Here is a 20,315-nt window from a genome sequence, read left to right on the forward strand (position 1 = left end):
ACAAACAAACAAACAAAAAACACTGGCAAAAAAGAGATTACTAAAGATGTCATTCCCCTACATTAACAAATAGTATACTGTTACCATCTTTTACTTAGAACCTTAAGTAAAATGGGACCCATTAAATTTTATGACAAATTAACACTTCATTCAAAGCACAATAGTTTTAACACATTAAAAACAACTTTAATGAAAAAATTGACACATAATCTTTAAATATTTTTAAATTTATTGCATTTTATTACATAAATGCACAATTGATAAAAAACAATCTCTCCTATCTCTGATGAAACAACTGTTCAAATACTTTCACAAACAATGGGAAGAGTCAACATGACGGAATCTGAGACTTGAGTTACATTATTATTTGCTTTTCAGAAACTATTTTTTATAGAAGAAAGAAGCATACCTCGAAGGTAATTATAAATCTCCAAAAAAACCTACTTCTTTAACATGAATATGGTGTTAGCTTTGGATCTCTTTTACACTCAACACTCTGATTTCGTGTAATGTCTGAAGTTTCAGTGCCTTCATCTTTCTACTGTGCCTCCTCAGATGTTTATATAGACAATTTTTGATTTAATATGTTTTCCCCATTTACTGGTTCTGCAAAAATATTTAGTATAAACTGGTGTTTTCTAAGCCATAGTTTTTGAACAAATGTTTTTCACATTCATTACATGTTTAGACTTTCTCGCCAATATAAATTCTCTAACGTTCAACAAAGTTTGAGCATCTTTTTCAGATCTTCAAATTTTTCCTTTAATATAAAATGTGTACAATAAAATCTGTAATGGAAGTAAAGGTACAACAATCCTCTTTATGTTTGTATGTTTGTCTTCAGAATAACTAGTCTTTACTTTAAAGGCCTATATTTTCCAAAAGGTCTTTTTACAGTAATCACATTTATAATTTTTTTTTTGAGACAGAGGGTTTGCCACATTTTTCCCTACAATTGCAAGGTTTCTCTCCAATATCAATTATCTTACATTTATTCAGGTTTGAGGACTTTTTAACGACATTGCCATATTCCTTATTGTAGGGTTTCTCTTCAGTATTAATTCTCTTATGTATAATAAGGGTTCAAGACTAAGAGCTTTACCACATTCTTTGCTTTTGTAGAGTTTCTCTCTAGAATGAATGATCAGATATTATGTAAGGCCTGAGATGTGCTTAAAAGTTTTGTCACTTTTTTTTTAATGTTTCTAGGGTCTCTCTAATATAAATTCTCTCAGGCTTTGGGAGGCTGACAAAGGTGGATCACCTGAGGTCAGCAGTTCAAGACCAGCCTGGCCAACATGGTGAAACTCTATCTCTACTAAAAATACAAAAATCAGCCAGTGTGGTGGCACACGCCTGTAATCCCAGCTACTCAGGAGGCTGAGGCAGGAGAATCGCTTGAACCCGGAAGGCAGAGGTTACAGTGAGCTGAGATCATGCCACTGCACTCCAGCCTGGGTGACACAGGGAGACTCCATCTCAAAAAATTTTTTAAAAATAATTTCTCTTAGGTTCATTAAGGTTTGAGGGTTGGTTAAAGGCTTTGTTACATTTTTTTAAGTTTATAAAATTTTTTTCCAATATGAATTCTCTTACATTCAATTAAGGTTTGGAACTGGTTAAAGGCTTGGCCACATTCTCTACACTTGTAGTGTTTTTTTTCCAGTATAAATTATTTTATGTATTATGAGGCCTGAGGGTGGACTTTGCCACATTATTCACATTTGTAGGGTTTCTCTGCAGTGTGAATTGTCTTATGTTTAGCAAGACTTGAATGCCACTTAAAAGCTTTGCCACATTCTTCACATTTGTAGGGTTTCTCTCCAGTGTGAATTGTCTTATGTTTAGCAAGACCTGAATGCCACTTAAAAGCTTGGTCACATTCTTCACATTTGTAGGGTTTCTCTCCAGTATGAATTCTCTTATGTTGCATAAGGGTTGAGGAGTAGTTAAAGGCTTTGCCACATTCTTCACATATGTAGGGTTTCTCTCCAGTATGAATTCTCTTGTGGTCAGTGAGGGTTGAGGATAAGCTAAATGCTTTGCCACATTCTTCACATTTGTAGGGTCTCTCTCCAGTATGAATTCTCCTGTGGATAGTAAGTGCTGAGGAGCGCCTAAAGTCTTGGCCACATTCTTCACATGTGTAGGGTTTCCCTGCAGTATGCATTCTCTTATGTCTAGTAAGGTTCGAGGATAAGCTAAAGGCTTGGCCACATTCTTCACATGTGTAGGGTTTCTCTCCAGTATGAATTCTCTTATGTCTAGTAAGGTTTGAGGACCAGGTAAAGGCTTTGCCACATTCCTCACATCTGCAGGGTTTCTCTCCAGTATGAATTCTCTTGTGGTCAGTGAGCGTTGAGAGTAAGCTATAGGCTTTGCCACATTCTTCACATGTGTAGGGTCTCTCTCCAGTATGAATTCTCTTATGTCTAGTAAGGTTTGAGGACCAGGTAAAGGCTTGGCCACATTCCTCACATCTGCAGGGTTTCTCTCCAGTATGAATTCTCTTGTGGTCAGCGAGGGTTGAGGGTAAGCTATAGGCTTTGCCACATTCTTCACATTTGTAGGGTCTCTCTCCAGTATGAATTCTCTTGTGGTTAGTAAGTGTTGAGGAGCGCCTAAAGGCTTGGCCACATTCTTCACATGTGTAGGGTTTCTCTCCAGTATGAATTCTCTTGTGGTCAGTGAGGGTTGAGGATAAGCTATAGGCTTTGCCACATTCTTCACATTTGTAGGGTCTCTCTCCAGTATGAATCCTCTTGTGGTTAGTAAGTGTTGAGGAGTGCCTAAAGGCTTGGCCACATTCTTCACATGTGTAGGGTTTCTCTCCAGTATGAGTTATCTTATGTCTAGTAAGGTTTGCGGACCAGCTAAGGACTTTGCCACATTCCTCACATCTATATGGTTTCTCTCCAGTATGAATTATTTTATGTGTAGTATGGTTTGAGGAGCAGTTAAAGGATTTGCCACATTCTTTGCATTTGTAGGACTTCTCCCTAGTTTGAATTACCTGATGTTGATTTAGGTGTGAAAGCATGCAAAATGATTTGCCATATTTTTTACATTTGAAATGTTTCTTTCCAGTATATCTTGTTTTATGTCTATTGGAATTTAAAAATTTACCAAAGACTTTGACATATTTATGAGTCTGAAATATTTTGTTTTGGGTAGTTGACAAACATTGGTTAACTTCATTATAACCTCCTTTGTGCACCTCACATTCACCCACAATTTTACAGCATTTTTTAAATTGTAAATTCTCATGTCCACATTTTCCATACGTTGTTGGTATTACTTTTTGGAGTGAATCTTTTATGCCCTGCTCTGGCTGAAGGTCTTGGGTGAAATGGGAATGCATAACTGAAAGACATAAAAAGCACAAGTTACTCCACTTTCTGGACTTATATAAATATATTCTACAAATGAAATATATAAAATTATACAAGGTACATTAGCAAAATGCCATATCAAAATACCACAGGCCATAATTCCTTCATAGATGTATAAATGTAACAAAATCACAGTGACCAAAATACCTTTGTTGGAAATTTATAAATAAAGTGTGTGCACCATGTGAGCACAATGTCCAGAGCCATATAGAGACAAAAGAAAAGTCTGCTATATTTACCCAACATAGCCCTTCCTCATGCCCAGTAGAAGAACATGGTGCCTTTAATAACAGCTTTAAGCCTTCTGAGCTCAAAAGTGAATGTTACAACTGCAGAAAGACTGCAGTATCATGGGCAGAAGATAGGTGTAGAACGTAGTTACTGACCACTAAGAAGAAATATGAAGAAGTCTTTTAATTGAAAAATAAATACAAATTGCAGACAAAACACATCCTGAGAACATGTTTGTGAGAATCCCAGAATCTCTATCAAAGACAATTGGTGTCATGCTATGACAGGAAGGAGCTGCATTATAAGGATCATGAGAGGTAGTTTTATGTTAGTGTCTAAATCTCAAACAAAGATTACAATGTATATAAAACATGAGGACAACATGGTCCAATCAAAAAAATCAAAAATTTTGAAAAAGCAACTATAAAAATAAAGATGTACATCTTGATTTTTAAAATTTAAGATAATCCATATTATGCTCAATGACAAAAATGGAAAACCGGACACCCAAATAAAATAAGAAAAATAAGTATACCAGCAAAACTTGCAATGATAAAAATAAACAATGTGGAGGTAAAAAAGAATAACTGAAAAAATTTTAAAGTAAGAAAAAAATATGTAAAAAATGAAGAAGCTAAACAAACAAACTAGGATGTACACAAAAAGATCCGCAACACAAATTTAAGCAAAGTTTCAAAAGTCACAAACCAGAAGATAATCTTGGGAGCTGCAGGATAAAAGTGAGGTATTATTTATAAGCATAGTCCTCTGAGACAACCAGTGAATTTGTAAACAGAAACCGTGCAGGTCAGAAAAGAACTGTGTAAAATGGTCAAAGGCTGAAAAAAATTTTCATGGTGAGAATAATAAAACCAGAAAAAAATGTACTACATAACATAAAGAAAAATAAAACTCTTCCATAATAAATAAATGCTGGAAAAGCTATAATCATTGCATGTGCCCTAAATAAAATGCTGTAAAGAGGTCTTTCCACATAAAATAACATGATGAAAAATATATGTAATCATATGAAAATACATAACTTTCTGAAAAACATATGCATATACAAAAGTAAAATTCTGTGGCATTATTGTGATGGTGCAGAAAATACTTTTAGTTATTTTTTAAAATTTGAAAAATATAAGCATAAAAATAATCATAAAACATAAAAAGATATAATTAGCAACATCAATAAGAAGTATAGGGTAGATTTAATGAAGACAAATTTTTCTATGCAACTGAAGTCATTTTTTTACCAGTTTAAAATATACTGTTGTAACATTTAAAATGTTTTACAGAATCTCCAATGTAGCACAAAGAAAAAATCTTTTTAGACACACAAAAGCAAATGAGTCAATTACTAGCATGAGACAAAGACTGATATTATATAATGCTAAAATGAGTCCATTTACTAGAAATCTATACCTATTGTGTCTATCTGTATGTATATGCATATATAACATGAGGGCTTCAAAATATATTAAGCAAATATTGACAGAAATGAAGCAAGAAATAAAATAGCAACACAAAATTATAAACATTAAGACCTCACTTTCAATAATAAATAAAAAATTTAAATAAAAAATCAATTAAAAAAACTGAAAACCCGAAGAATATTGTATTGCGTATGAATTTATTTTCCATTGCTATAGAAAATAACCTCAGACTGGGTAATTTATAAAGAAAAAGATTTTTTTGATTCACAGTTCAGTAGACTGTACAAGAAGTATATGCCAGCATCTCCTTCTGGTGAAGATATGAGGAAGCTTACAATTATAGTGGAAGGCAAAGAAGAACCAAACATGTCACATGGTGAAAGATGATGTGAGTGTGAGGTGGAGGAGCCAGGTTCCTTTAAGCAACCAGCTCTCATGTGAATTAATAGAGTGAGAACCCTATGATTACCAAGGGGATTGTGCCAAGTCATTCATGAGGGATTTGTCTCCATGATGCAAACAGCTCTCATTAGACCCCACATCCAACAGTGCAGATTACATTTCAACATGAGATTTGGAGGGCATCTACACCATATCACAAACCAAATAGGCTAAACAGACATGTACAGAACTCTCCAGTCAAAAGTAAGTGGATACAAAATATTCTTATTTGCACCTGGTGCATTCTGTTAGAACACATAAGTCTTAGTAAATTTCAAAAGATCAGCCAGGTGCAGTGGCTCACAGGTGTAATCCCAGCAGTTTGGGAGGCCAAGGTGGAAGAATCACTTGGGGCAAGAAGTTTGATACTAGCCTTGGGAACACAGTGAGACCCTGTCTCTACAAATAATTAAAAATTAGCTGAGCGTGGCAGAGTATGCCTGTAGTGCCAGCCACTCAGTAGGCCAAGGTGAAAGGATTACTTGAGTCCAAGAGGTTGAGGCTGCAGTGAGCCAAGATTGTGCTACTGCACTACAGTCTGGCAAACAGAGTGAGAAACTCTGAGTCAAAAAAAAATTAAGAAGAGCAAAATCATACAGTATATGTTTTCTAACCCAAACTGAATAAAACTAAAAAGAAAAAAGTAATACTGGCAAATCAAAAATACATGGAAATAAACACACTCTTCACTGTATTCTTGCACAGGGTCAAATAATTTAGATTAATTTAATTTAATATTTTTTCTCAAGGGCCAACATATTTAAGTGATGACTTAATTTGTTAAGATGTCAATATAACCCACAGTGGTGAAAAATTTAATATAATTTGTATCAAAATTCCAAAAGTATATTTATTCCTGAAATGTTGTTTAAAATTTTTAAATTTTATTATGAACCAAATCTAGAGAAACACACATGAAAAACACAGAGGTACTATACTTCATAATTTCAAAACATAATAAAAAACAGCAATAACAATAACTATGTGGTATTCACAAAAAGACAGATAAAGACATGATAGAACAAAATAGAAAGCCCAGCAATGAACTCTTCTGTGTATGACCAAATAATCTGCCTCAAGGTTGCCATGAGCAGACAATGGAGAAAATATAATCCCTTCAACAGATAATGTTGAAAACTGGACATCTACATTGAAAAAATGAAGTTGAATGGTTTAATTGCATCACATATAAAAAATATTTTAAACAAAGTACTTAGACTAAAAAAAACCTAATGAAACTCTTAGAAAAAAAGTATAGTGCAAAGACATGACATTGGTCTTGGCACATTTTCTTAGATATGCCATCAAATGCATGAGCAACAAAGAGGAGAACAGAAAAATTTAATTGGGCTAAACTTCAAAATTTCTGCAGTCAAATAAAACATTTAATAGAGTGACAGTGTCTCCCAAGAAATCGGTGACAATATTTGAAAATCACACGTGATAAGACTTAATATTGAGAATATATAAACTACTCCTAGCACTAGACAACAATAATTGAATTACTTGATTTAGAAATGGACAAATGAGCCGGGTGCGGTGGCTCACACATGTGATCCCAGAACTTTGGGAGGCTGAGGTGGGCAGATCACCTGAGGTCAGGAATTCGAGACCAGCCTGACCAACATGGAGAAACCCATCCCTACTATAAATACAAAATTAGCTGGGTGTGGTGGCACATCCCTGATCCCAGCTACTCAGGAGGCTGAGGCAGCAGAATCATTTGAATCCAGGAGGCAGAGGTTGCTGTGAGCTGAAATGGCACCATTGCTCTTGTTGCCTGGGAAACAAGAGCGAAACTCCGTCTCAAAAAAAAAAAAAAAGAAAGAAAGAAAGAAATGGAAAAAAGATTAAATTAAATTTTAATAAAAAAGATATACAAATGGGAAGAAGCATTTGAAAGGCTGCACAAAATTAATAATTTATAGAAAAATGCAAAACATAATCACAATGCAAAACAAAATTACCTTACATCAATTAGGATGGCCACTATAAATTTTTTTAAAACACCAACTGTTGATGTAAAGAAATTGAAACCTATGTAAGTTGTTTTTTATGAGAAAAAGATACAGCCATCATAAAAATATCATAAATGTTCTTTAAATAATTTAAAATGAAATTATAATATAATATAATACAGCAATACCATTTATGAGTCTATATCTAAAATATGCAACACAGTAAAATGAAGACATAAAAGGTACCCTGCTTGCATATCCCCCCACAGCAAGGGGGGGATAAGCAAGCCTCTAAATAAATAAATACATATAAAAAATTTAAAAATTTTAAAAAAATTTGTAAAAACTTTAAAATATATTTCAAGGCTATAGTAATAAAAACAGAATGGCATGTGCAGAAAAATGGATGACCACCAATGAAAGAGAAACTACTATTCTCACACATTTTAGACATGATGCAAAAAAAAAATTTTAATGGTTTAGAGTTTTTCAAAAATATGCAGATATTAGTGTGTCCCCAAAAGCAATGGTAAAGCAGTCAGTTTGTGCAGTCCCTGATAACCTTTAAAGAAAACTTTGGCTCACACTGCGAACTTGAAGAAAGATTATGGAAGCAAAAGTGGAATCCTTAGAGAATTTAACAGCATGAGGCAGAAGGTGTCCCTATGTGAGAGCAAAAGAAAAAAATGACTTGAGCTTCTCAGAAACTCTTTTCATCAAAGCACAGTTCCTCAGACCACATTTTAAGGACTGGCTGCCTCCTTGATTTGTGTACCTCTCATCTGTCTCATCTGCTTCATTCGCTCTCACCTACCTGGGTGTTTGGCTACCATCTCATTTCTCTTTATATTCTGGGACTCTTTATTTTGCTCCAGACACGTGATCAAGTCTGGCTTAGAGACAGCAATACCTGTTTTATTAAGAAAAAAAAGTGACATAGATCATGCTGAATTCTTTAATTACCAAATTAGTATTATGCTTAGAGGATATAATAGAAAATTCTAGAAAATTAATATTGATTCATAATAGAACTTTCTAAATATTCAGAAAATATTTTAAATTTATAGGTCCTTAATTTCACTACTGAGTACTACTGAATCAAAAATTGGTGACAGCAACTGAATTCTAATGTGTGGGCAACGATATTTTATGCCATGGCATTTTTGGAATTCCCACTAACCTAGAGCAAAAGATACATAAGCTCAGGAAAGGGAAAAGTTCTAGTCAAGATAAAACACCTTGAAGAATTTGTTCTACACCAATGAATCCCCAAGATTTTCTTAAAATTGGAGATCTAAAATTCATTCATGCAAAGCAGAAATTACCAAAAACATCTTAGAAAAGAGAAAATAAATATATTAGGAATTATGTATTGAAGTTATCCTCACCCAGGGAGACCAGGTTTCTGTAGTTCTCTAACATCACATCTCTATATAAATTCCGCTGAGCACAATCCAGCCATTGCCATTCCTCCGGAGAGAATTCTATAGCTATGTCTCTGAATGTCAACAGTCCCTGGAAAACAAACAAACAAAACCACTCATGAACACACAAGCACTTACCGCATGGCCATAGGCAGAGATTTTTATTTGACTCAAGTTAAAAAAGAGAGTAAAAAGAAGTGGTTCTCACTTATAAGACTGACTAAAATTATTCAATAAGATAATTTTTAACACTGAAGTATTCTCTAACTCTGAGAAAATAGGATAGCATAAGATCCACAATACCACTGTAGATTTGATACTTTTCTGGATGATACATTATAAAATTAATGACATCAACATGGACATGTCTTTTTTTTTTTCTGTTTTTCTTTTCTTCTTCTTTTTTTTTTTCTTTGAGACCGAGTCTCACTCTGTTGCCCAGGCTGGAGTGCAGTGGTATGATCTTGGCTCAGTGCAACCTTCATCTCCCGGGTTCAATTGATTCTCCTGCCTCAGCCTCCTGAGTAGCTGGGACTACAAGCATGAGCCACCATGACTGGCTAATTTTTGTATTTTTAGTAGAGATGGGGTTTCTCCATGTGGACCTGGCAGGTCTTGCATCCCTCACCTCAGGTGATCCACCCACCTCAGCCTCCCAAAGTGCTGGGATGGCAGGCATGAGCCACTGCACCTGGCCGGACATGTCTATTTTTGAGTGCTATATTTACATCATATAGAATAAGTTGTGTATATTTCTCAGATAGAACAGTCATGATGAGTTGGAAGATACCTCTGAAGTCTTAGTATGTACAATAAACTAAAGATCTTGTGAGATTTTGTTTCAGGAGATTTCAGAGAAAGTCTGAATTTCTGAATTTTTAGCAAGCTCACCAATGTTTCTAGCCTAGTAAGAATATTTTGTCAAATATCCAGTAAATGGCAGAGTCTGGGTTTTTCCCAGTTTCTCTCACCTGTAAATAAAGATATAAGAGCCTTCATTTTTAAAAGACAAATATAAGCAAAAGTCATCTAAAAGGAAAGGACAGCCTCCAGATTAAATGCGATGGTTTATGCACTTCAGCTAGTAAATCTCCTAAGTGTCCTTAATAATTAAGAGAATAAGAATTAACTCTAGAGTGGAAAAAAATGTCATAGAGATCTTGAACCAAGCGAATAAAATTGCTATCAACTTTGTTAGGACACATTTTTATTATGTGCTGATGCACACATGACACAACATCACTGCTGTGGCATTTCTCTCCTCTCAGAAAAGTAAATTGTAATCTACATTACAACCCAGAATCACTGGGTTCAAGTGATTCTCTTGCCTCAGCCTCCCGAGGAGCTGGGATTACAGGCATATGCCATCACGTCCGGCTAATTTTCTATTTTTAGTAGAGATGGTGTTTCACCATGTTGGTCAGGCTGGCCTTGAACTCCTGACCTCACGTGATCTGCCTGCCTCAGCCTCCCAGTGTGCTGGGATTACAAGCCAAAGCCATTGCACCTGGCCTAAATTTAATCATAAAGAAACATCAGTTTTATGCAAAGTTGAAGGTGCAGATAACTTCCCTGTTCTGTAATTTTTATTAGTAATTTTAAGCAGTCTTTCCTTAGCACCCTGGAAAGCAAGTATCTCCTAACAGTTTTTTCAGAACTTTCTGTGTAATAAATGCCACACTGTTTAAATGAGCATTTTCTAAACGCTGTTCTGCATGGAACTAATAGAGCACACAGATGAAACCTCAATATAACATGTTTCATTTTTCACTAATATCCGAAGACAACGGTGTCTCCCCAGTAGAAATCTTGAGTATCCACACCTTCTAATGTTCAACAGCTACAACGGGAACATTTTATATATCGTAGGTTGTAAATTTGTGGTAAGAATTCTGCATGATATACAAGAATCCAAGATGAAGAGAAATGTATAGAATGCTATGGCATATAGAAAACAAATATTTTTTTCAGAACCCCTTGACTATCATAAAAATCACAAAAAATAGTTGAAACAAACTCATTAGGGATCAACAGCACAAGTAGAGAAGTAAAAAACTGCAAGTTCTGAACACAAGGCATTCCAAAAGGCAGAGTGGACAGTGCACTTGATCTGAGACATGCTCACCCGAGAAAAAGTGATTTGTCTCTTTTCCTCCACTTTCTCTGAAATGTATTTTCAGATAAGATGCCCTGGACATATCAAACCTGCATCTTGAGAATATGACTTTAAAGCACAACCTATTCACGGGCTACCACCACACACACCCACGGGCGGAAGACTGAGACTTGCAGAAAACATTCACCCATTTTTGTTGTTTATAACTGAAAAGATTTAAGAGCAATGAGAGAACAATGAGCTTCTCCACAACTATTAAAATATAAGTTTCTTTGTCCCTGCCCTCCCCTATCAGAAACCAGCAATTTTCTTTAGAGTAATGGGAACATGAACTGCACTGACCTCTTCCTACCAAACTTAAACAGGGCAGGCAGTGCAGCCTTCCTTTGATGCAAAGGTTGAACTAACTATCCTGAAAGTATCTTGAACCCCTCAAGTTTATAAATCACTTGGTAATCTTGGCCCCGCTCTATGCAACGTGATTCTGCAGGATCCAAAAGGGTCCAGGCATGGGCTTTCTCAACAAGTCCCCTGTAAATGCTGATTGTGCTTTCCCAGACACATTATTAGCATTAGCAAGTGAAAGCATGCACAGAAGAGTCCCTTACACACACCACATTTGTCACAATACTAATACTTCTGCTACAAATAAAGACAACCAATTTCCAACCTGAAATACTATATTTTTGTTGGCTTTTTTAAGTTTACAGGGACAACAGAAGACAGCAATGTCTGAGTAAACCCGCACTTGGGAAACCTGTACACATGTACTAATAAAATGTTTATTAAGCAGGTACTGTGCTCAGGAGCATGTCACAGAACACTGTGCTGGGAATAACACATTTTGTGATTTAATTTTCATAGCACCCTGGGAGCTGGTACTAAGTGCTGAATAATTTTTAGCATTTAGATTAAGAGCACAGCATTTTTATTTCTTCTTATCTTTCTCATTAATTTTAAATAGAAAATGTATAGAATAATTCAATACAAAAAACATGTGAAAGGATGCAATTACATAAAAATTGAATAATCAGCTTCCAAATGGCTATTTTGGAAATAATGAAATTAAGGCAGAAATAAAATTTTTGAAACTAATTACAACCAAAATACAACATACCTGAATCTCAGGGTTAGAGCTAAGGCAGTGTTAACAATAAAATGTATATCACTAAACATCCACATCAAAAAGTTAGAAAGATCTCAATTTAAAAATCTAATGTTACAATTAAAAGAATTTCAAAAGTAAGAGCAAACCAACTTCAAAGCTCACAAAAGTCAAGAAATAACCAAAATCAGAGCTGAAATGAAGAGGTTTGAGACATAAATAACTATAAGAAGTTCAACGGGCCATGCATGTGCTGTGGCTCACTCCTGTAATCCCAGCACTTTGGGTGGCCAGGGCGGGAAGATCACGAGTTCAGGAGCTTGAGACCAGCCTAGTCAACATGGTGAAAGCCCATCTCTACTAAAAACACAAAAATTAGCTGGCCGTGGTGGCACATGCCTGTAATCCCAGCTACTCGGGAGGCTGAGGCAGGAGAATTGCTTGAAACTGGAAGGCAGAGGTTGCAGTGAGCTGAGGCCGCACCACTGCACTCCAGCCTGGGTCTAAGAGTGAAACTCTGTCTTAAAAAAAAAAAATTCAAAGGAACCAGAAGTTGATTCTATGTAAACATAATAAGATAGATAAAACACTAGACTAATGGGAAAAAAAGAAATAATTCAAATAAAAACAATTAGAATAAAAAGTAAAAACAAAAATAAAAACAGATGCTTGTAAGACTGTGGAGAAATTGAATGCTTATATGCTGCTGGTGAAAGTATAAATTTATTTAACCACTGAGAAAAGCAGCTTGGCATTTTTTCAAAAACCTGAAAACAGAATTACCATTCCCAATCCCACAACTGGGAATATACCCAGTGAATGTTAGCTTTTCTACCATGAAGACACATGCACGCATATGTTTATTAAAGCACGATTCACAATAGCAAAAACAAGAAATAATCCTGTATGTCTTCAATGGTAGACTGGATAAAGAAAATGTGGTATGTAAACACCATGAAATATGATGCAACTATAAGAAAGAACAACATCATGTCCTTTGCAGCAACGTCGATGGAACTGGAGACTGTTATTTTTAGAAAACTAGTGCTGGAACAGAAGATAAAAAACTGTATGTTGTCACTTATAAGTGGGAGCAAAATAATGAGAACACGTGGACACAAATAAGAGAACAACAGACACTGAGGCTCAGTTCAGGGTGGAGGGTCAGAGGATGGAGAAAATCAGAAAACTAATCTGTTGGATACTATGCTTAGTACCTGAGTGATAAAATAATCTGTACACAAAAACTTCATGATATGATTTTACCTATATAACAAACCTGCACATGTACCCCTGAACCTAAAATAAAAGGTAAAGAAAAAATATCAGCTGGGTGCAGTGGCTCACACCTGTAACCCCAGCCCATTGGGAGGCTGAGGCAGGCAGATCACCTGAGGCCAAAAGTTGGAGACCAACCTGGCCAACATGGTGAAATCCCGTCTCTACTACAAATACAAAAATTAGTTGGGCGTGGTGGCACACAGCTGTAATTCCAGCTACTCGGGAGACTGAGGCAGGACAATTACTTGAACCTGGGAGGCGGAGGTTGTAAAGAGGTGAGATCGCACCACTGCACTCCAGCCTGGAGGACTGAGTGAGACTCCCTCTCAAAAAATAAAACCAAAAAAAGCATTTCTTGGAAATTATTATCTTGAAGAAAATATTCAGGCCTAGGCAACCACAGACTGCCAGTTAATCTCTGATGACATAACCAAGAAATTTTCACCTGGATCTTACAAATAAGGAAACTACATAACTGTACCAAACCAATGATTGAATCTGGTTTGCTTCATCATGCAACTTATAACAGACTTTTCTTCGAGTCTCTCCCATGGATCACAACCCACAAACCACAGCTGGGTTCTCTATGATTCTTGAATCACACTTTGATCAGATTCTCATTTTTACAGTGACTCCCATACATCTCTAAAAGGAAAAATGAGGAACTAGGGACCCCAGGACCACAGCTCTTTCCACTCATGAATCTTGCACCCTGAGTCAGGATCCTCCCCTGATGACTTTCCCATCCCTGTACAATCTGGGTGAGGTGAGGTGCTGGGAGTGCAGAGCACACCAGAGAGGCCTCCAGTCCAGGGCAAAGCCAGTGCAGAGGAAAAAGACAGAGCTCCCAGGGTCCCAGCCGCTGGCCCAGGCACCATCTTGCAGCTGGAGGGGACGAGAGCCGAGCTGGGCCAAAGAGGATTTGGGTCGTCAGGCTCTCGAACCGACTGAGAGAAAGTCTGGGTCCTGCTACAGCCACGTTCTGCCGGTTCCAACCAGCCCCCACCCCTCTCTCATGATGACAGACCCAGCACTCACCATTTCTCGGCTTCCAGGGGGTCCCGGTCTTTTAGCCATAAATCTGCAGATACCTGCAGGACACAAGGACACATAGGCTTGGCCTCTAGGAGCAGAGGACACAGAGTAGTGAAGAGAAGAACTGCAGCTCTGGACGCAGAGAAACACAAAGGACCGGCAAACTTACGGAAGTAGCCTGTTCTTTCCAGCTGCATGCCTGATTGGACAGTTTCTAGTCCACGGCTCCTGATTGGATAAGGTTTCAGGCTCCACCCTTCATGCCCTGAGCGAGGGAATATTTGATCGCACACTGGGCTGAGTGAAGCAAAAATAACAGCCTAGGCTGCAGCCTTTACAGGCAGGGCTTCTTCCTTGATCTGAGCCAGGCCAACTTCAGAGGATATTTGCATTTAACCTTGTGTATAATGTCATATGCATTTATAAATGATATATAATATTTATTCATACATTGAAATAATGACAATTATTTTAAAATTTAGGATTTTATGACCTTCCTTGCTGCGGATCCTTTGCAGTGATATGGTGTGACTTTCTGGCTCCACCCAAATCTAATCTCAAATTGTAATTCCCATCCGTGCGCAGTGGCTCAGGCCTGTAAACCCGGCACTTTGGGAGGCTGAGGCAGGCAGGTCACTAGTTCAGGAGTTCGAAATAGGCCTGGAAAATATGGTGAAACTCCGTCTCTACTAAAAATACAAAAATTATCCAGGCGTGGCAGCGCGCCTGTAGTCCCGGCTACTCGGGAGACTGATGCAGAATTGCTTGAACCCAGGGGTGGAGGTTGCAGTGAGCCAAGATGGCGCCATTGCACTCCAGCCTGGGTGACACAAAGAGACTTCGTCTGAAAGAAAAAAAAAATTGTAATTCCCATTTGTCAGGGCAGGCAGCAGGCAGGAGGTGATTGGATCATTGGTGTGGATTATCCTCATGCTGTTCTTGCAGTAGTAAGGGAGCTCTCAAGATACTTGACGGTTTAAAAATGTGGCACGTCCTCCCCGGTTTTCTCTCTTTTTCCACCATGTAAGATGTGCCTTGCTTTCCCTTCACCTTCTGTCATGGTCATGAATTTAAATTTCCCAAGGATTCTGCAGCCATGTAGGACTACGATTCAATTTACTTTTAAAAGAAAATTACGTAGTTTGAGGTATTTGTTTGTAGCAGTGTGAAAATGGACTAATACATGCGGGCAGCCTGAGATTTCAAAAGGGAGGCAATCCTCTGCAGTAAAATATGAGCCACAGGTAAATTTTGAATTTTCTAGTAGCCAAATATTAAAAAGTAAAAAGAAAAAGGTGGGGCCGGGAGCAGTGGCTCACGCCTGTAATCCCAGCACTTTGAGAGGCCGAGGTGGCGAACCACCTGAAGTCAGGAGTTCGAGACCAGCCTGGCTTACATGATGAAACCCCTGCTCTACCAAAAGTAGAAAAATTAGCTGGGCGTGGTGACAGGCATTTGTGATCCCAGCTACTAGGGAGGCTGAGAGAGGAGAATCACTTGAACCCAAGAGGCAGAGGTTGCAGTGAGCCGAGATCACACCACAGCACCCCAGCCTGGCAACAGAGCGACTCTGTCTCAAAATAAAAAAGAAAGAAACAGGTGGAATAACGGTAGAATTGATTGCAACAACTTAATCAGCCCAGTATATCCAAAATATTATTATTTTAATATGTGATTAGTATGTAATGGTTAATAAAGCATATACATTTTTGAAGCTAAATCTTTGAATGTAATCTTGTATTTTACCTTTCTAGCACATTGCAGTTCACACTAGCCACATTCCAGCACCCTGTAGCTATGTCAGAGGCGTCTGAAGCAGAGAAACTGCATCTGGAATAGGTGCTGGGTAAAATGGGGCTGAGACCTACAGGACTGCATTTCCATGAGGCCCGGCTTTCTAAGTCACAGGATAAATAGAAGATTGGCACAAGATCCATTTTACAAAGACCTTGCTGAGAAAACACTTTGCAGTAAAGAAGCCACAAAAATCCACCAAAACCAAGGTGGGAATGAAAGTGACCTCTGATTGTCCTCACGAATCATTACACACTAATTATAATGCATTAGCATGTGAAAGACATTCCCACCAGCGCGATGACAGTTAATGAATGCCATGGCAACATCAGAAAGTTACCTTACATGGTCTAAAAAGAAGAGAAACACTCAGTTCTGGGAATTGCCCACCCCTTTCTTGTAAAACTCATGAATAATCCACCCCTTAGTTAGCATATAATCAAGAAATAACTGTTAAGTATCCTTAGTTGAGCGGCCCAGTAGCCATTTTTTATTTCTCTACTTTCCTAATAAATTTGCTTTTGCTTTGCACTGCAGACTCATCCAAAATTCTTTCTTCTATCTTTTTTTTTTTTTTTTTTTGTCTTTGAGACAGCATCCTGCTCTGTCACCCAGGCTGGAGTGCAGTGGCGCCATCTTGGCTCACTACAACGTCTGCCTCCTGAGTTCAAGAGATTCTCCTGCCTCAGCCTCTGGAATAGTGGGGATTACAGGCATGCGCCACCATGCCCGGCTAATTTTTTTATTTTTAGTAGAGATGCGGTTTCACCATGTTGGCTAGGCTGGTCTCGAACTCCTGACCTCAAGTGATCCTCCCGCCTCTGCCTCCCAAATTACCAGGGTTACAGGCATAAGCCGGGGTTACAGGCATAGGGCTCTAAATTATTTCTTGTAGGAGATCCAAGAACCCAATCTTCGTTTCTGAATTGGGGCCATTTCTGGAAGCTTCTTTTCAGTGAATTACAAAAGGATGATACTAAGGAAACCTGCAACTCAAAGGAAATAGACTGAATTACCAATTGGCTAACTTTTTGTAAGTGGTGGCATACCCGTGTAAAGAATGGGATCAGGTTAGTAGCCCAATTTAGTGGAGTTAGAGTGTCTCCTAAGACAGATAAGATAAAAGGTCCCTTTTAATAAAAGGCAAGAACATTTGAAAGACTTGTGTTTGAGGTGCAACTTAGAAAGGTTAGAGTCTTTCCTAAGATTTAGGGGGTTAGAGGCCCCTCTCAGTAAAGTCCCTCTCAGCTAAGATTAGATTTGGCATTATGGAATATTAACCATTGCTGTCTTTGTGTTTGTTTGTTTTTTTGTTTGTTTTGAGACAGAGTCTCACTCTTGTTGCTGAGGCTGGAGTGCAGCGGTGAGATCTTGGCTCACTGCAACCTCCACCTCCCAGGTTCAAGCAATTCACCTTCCTCAGCTTCCCAAGTAGCTGGGATTACAGGCGCTGACCACCACACCTGGCTAATTTTTGTATTTTTAGTAGAGACAGGGTTTCACCATGTTGGCCAGGCTGGTCTCGAACTCCTGACCTCAGCTGACCCACCTGCCTCAGCCTCTCAAAGTGCTGGGATTACAGGCACGAACCGAACCAGGCCTTGTCTTTGTATTAATTTGCCTTGCATTTTTTGCTAATGGCTGTGGCTGACAGAATTAGGTGAGTACAGAATCATGGAACATGTGGAGATTTTTCCTCCCTAAAGTGGGAAACTTGAGAGCAGATGGGACTGCAAAAAAGATTCTTTCACAACCAACAAGCAGCCACCTAAACTTTTGATTCAGTGCAATGCTTGGGTCTTTCTCTGGCTTTCCTGAGCTCCTCACCTCTCCTGCCCTGCCATAGGCAATGTCTCTCTGAATCTCTCTCTCTCTCTTTCCTTTCCTATCTTTTCTGTTACTCTAGGCCACCATCTTGCGCAGAGATCACATGTTGAAACTTCTGGTCAGAAGTCCCTGAAACAGGCCAGGCATGGTGACTCATGCCTGTAATCTCAGCACTTTGGGAGGCCGAGGTGGGCAGATCACCTGAGGTCAGGAATTGAAGACCAGGCTGGCCAACATGACGAAACCTCGTCTCTACAAAAAATACAAAAATTAGCCCAGGTGGTGGCAGACGCTTGCAGTTTCAGCTACTCAGGAGGCTGAGGCAGGGAGAATTGCTTGAACCTGGGAGGCAGAGGTTGCAGTGAGCTGAGTTCATGCTACTGCACTCCAGCCTGGGAGACAGAGCAAGACTCCATCTCAAAAAAAAAAAATACCCCCAAAGAAACAAAAAAGAAGTCCCTGAAACAAACAACAACAACAACAACAAAATAATGGATGAAGTTTCCCTCTTGTTTTATGTTCTTGGGAGCTTGACCTTGTAGCCATGTGGCAGTATTTTCTCTTGGTTTCTACCATGCAGCATACAGAAATTTTGAAATTTATGTTATACTTAACTCTAAAAATGATCTTGAGCAGTTCAAAACCTTTGCAAGCTCAAAATCGGCTGCTGGAGGCTTCTTCTGGGAGACTCCAATGGCGACTGCTTCGTGCCGTAGCTCAGTAGCTGGGCTTTGCTGTCTCACAGTGGCAGCCCAGGTTCAGGGTTCAATTTCTCACTTAGGAAATGAGTCCTTTCTGATTTGATATCTGTGTGAACATTTGTTGATTCTCTTCCCCTCCACCAACCATCTTGGATTTTCCTTTCTCTGAGCTACCTTTGAAGATTCTAGATTTTGTAAAACTGCTTGCCACCTTTTTGAAAATATCTTGTACACTTGTCGTTAGCTTCATAACCTTAGTTAAAGCTTATTGGTTTCAGGAGATGGAGGTTGCAGTGAACCAAGTTTGGCCACTGCACTCCAGCCTGGGTGACAGAGGGAGACACTGTCTCAAAAAAAAAAAAAAAAAAAAAAGGCTCATTGGTTTCACTTGGGAGGTTATCGTAGTAAAGTTCAAAAGTCAGAAATATTGGCATTTTGGCATGGCTAAAGTCAAGTAGTAAGACAATTAAATAATTTTTTTAAAAAAGAGCATCATGGTTAAAAGTCAGCTTAATTGTATTATTTTTTGAGATGGAATGCAGTGGTGCAATCTTTGCTCACTACAACTCTGCCTCGGAAGACCGAGAAATTTTCCTGCCACGGCCTTCTGAGTAGCTAGGATTACAGGCATCCACCACTACACCTGGCTGATTTTTGAATTTTTTGTATTTTTACTAAATACTAAAAAAAATAGTGGAGTTTCACTATGTTGGTCAGGTTGGTCTTGAACACTGACCTCAGGTGATCCCCCTCCTCGGACTTCCAAAGTGCTATGATTACAGGCGTGAGCCACCACGCCTGGCCCTAAAGTTGACTTAATTAATTGTGGATATTCAAGCTCTAACAGCCTGGAACTCCTTTGAAAGAACAGAGGAGGTGCCACAATAGGCATTTTGGGTGCAACTCACAGGAAGTGTTGACTCTGGTCCTGAAGCTGGGGCGTGTGAGAGATTGTAAATTTGATCTCTGGACTTTTCACAGGTGTGATTGTGTCATATAGCTTCGCTCAGTATCTGACTGATTTTTCTCTTTTGCCTAGGCCCCGCCTACAGTTTAGATTGTGAAATATACTTAGGTTGAGCGCCTAGATAATGTGACTTTCCTGCTTGGGCTCTGCCCTCCCAGGGTATTGTGACATATCTCTGGGCCAATCACGTAGGTGATGTGACTCTCCCTTTCTCCCTGGGCCAGTCTACAGGGGTTACTGTGAGATATCTTTAGGACCATCACCTATGTTATGTGACTCTTTTTTGCCTTGAATCTGTTTGCAGGAGGAATGATTACATATCACTGGGCCCATCACCTAGGTGAGGTGACTGTCTTCTACCTGGAACATGTTTACAAGGTGGATTGTGACATATTGCTTTTCCTAGCACCCAGGAGATGTGACTTTTATTGCCAGGACCCTGCCCATAGTAAAAATATTGACATATCGCTGGCCCAGCACCTAGTTGATGTGACTCTCCCTCCTAGTCTTTTCCCACAGGTGGGATGGTCACACATTAGGCCCAGCTCACAGGTATAATGAAGACTCGCGTGTGTGAACCCAGCCAATAGAAGATATTTTAACTCTT

General features: G+C 38.6%; 1 protein-coding gene across 2 annotated transcripts; it reads right to left on the bottom strand.

The window, feature by feature from the left end:
• Nucleotides 1-211: 211 nt before the first annotated feature.
• LOC129041371 (zinc finger protein 479-like) lies at nt 212-19,787 on the bottom strand. 2 transcript variants are annotated; one of them, XM_054496883.2, is made up of 6 exons: nt 19,650-19,787; nt 18,656-19,084; nt 14,423-14,475; nt 8,847-8,973; nt 8,273-8,368; nt 212-3,363 (listed from the first exon to the last, which is right to left on the bottom strand). In XM_054496883.2, the coding sequence occupies exons 3-6, from the start codon at nt 14,459-14,461 to the stop codon at nt 1,715-1,717; spliced, it is 1,911 nt and encodes a 636-aa protein (XP_054352858.1). In that variant the 5' UTR covers nt 14,462-14,475; nt 18,656-19,084; nt 19,650-19,787; the 3' UTR covers nt 212-1,714. The 2 variants fall into 2 exon arrangements, with proteins under 2 accessions (XP_054352858.1, XP_054352857.1); XM_054496882.2 differs by lacking the exons at nt 18,656-19,084; nt 19,650-19,787 and adding an exon at nt 14,589-14,674.
• Between the last annotated feature and the right edge of the window lie 528 nt (nt 19,788-20,315).

This window comes from Pongo pygmaeus, chromosome 6, assembly GCF_028885625.2.
Source record: "Pongo pygmaeus isolate AG05252 chromosome 6, NHGRI_mPonPyg2-v2.0_pri, whole genome shotgun sequence".
In the NCBI taxonomy this organism is placed as follows: Eukaryota; Metazoa; Chordata; class Mammalia; order Primates; family Hominidae; genus Pongo; species Pongo pygmaeus.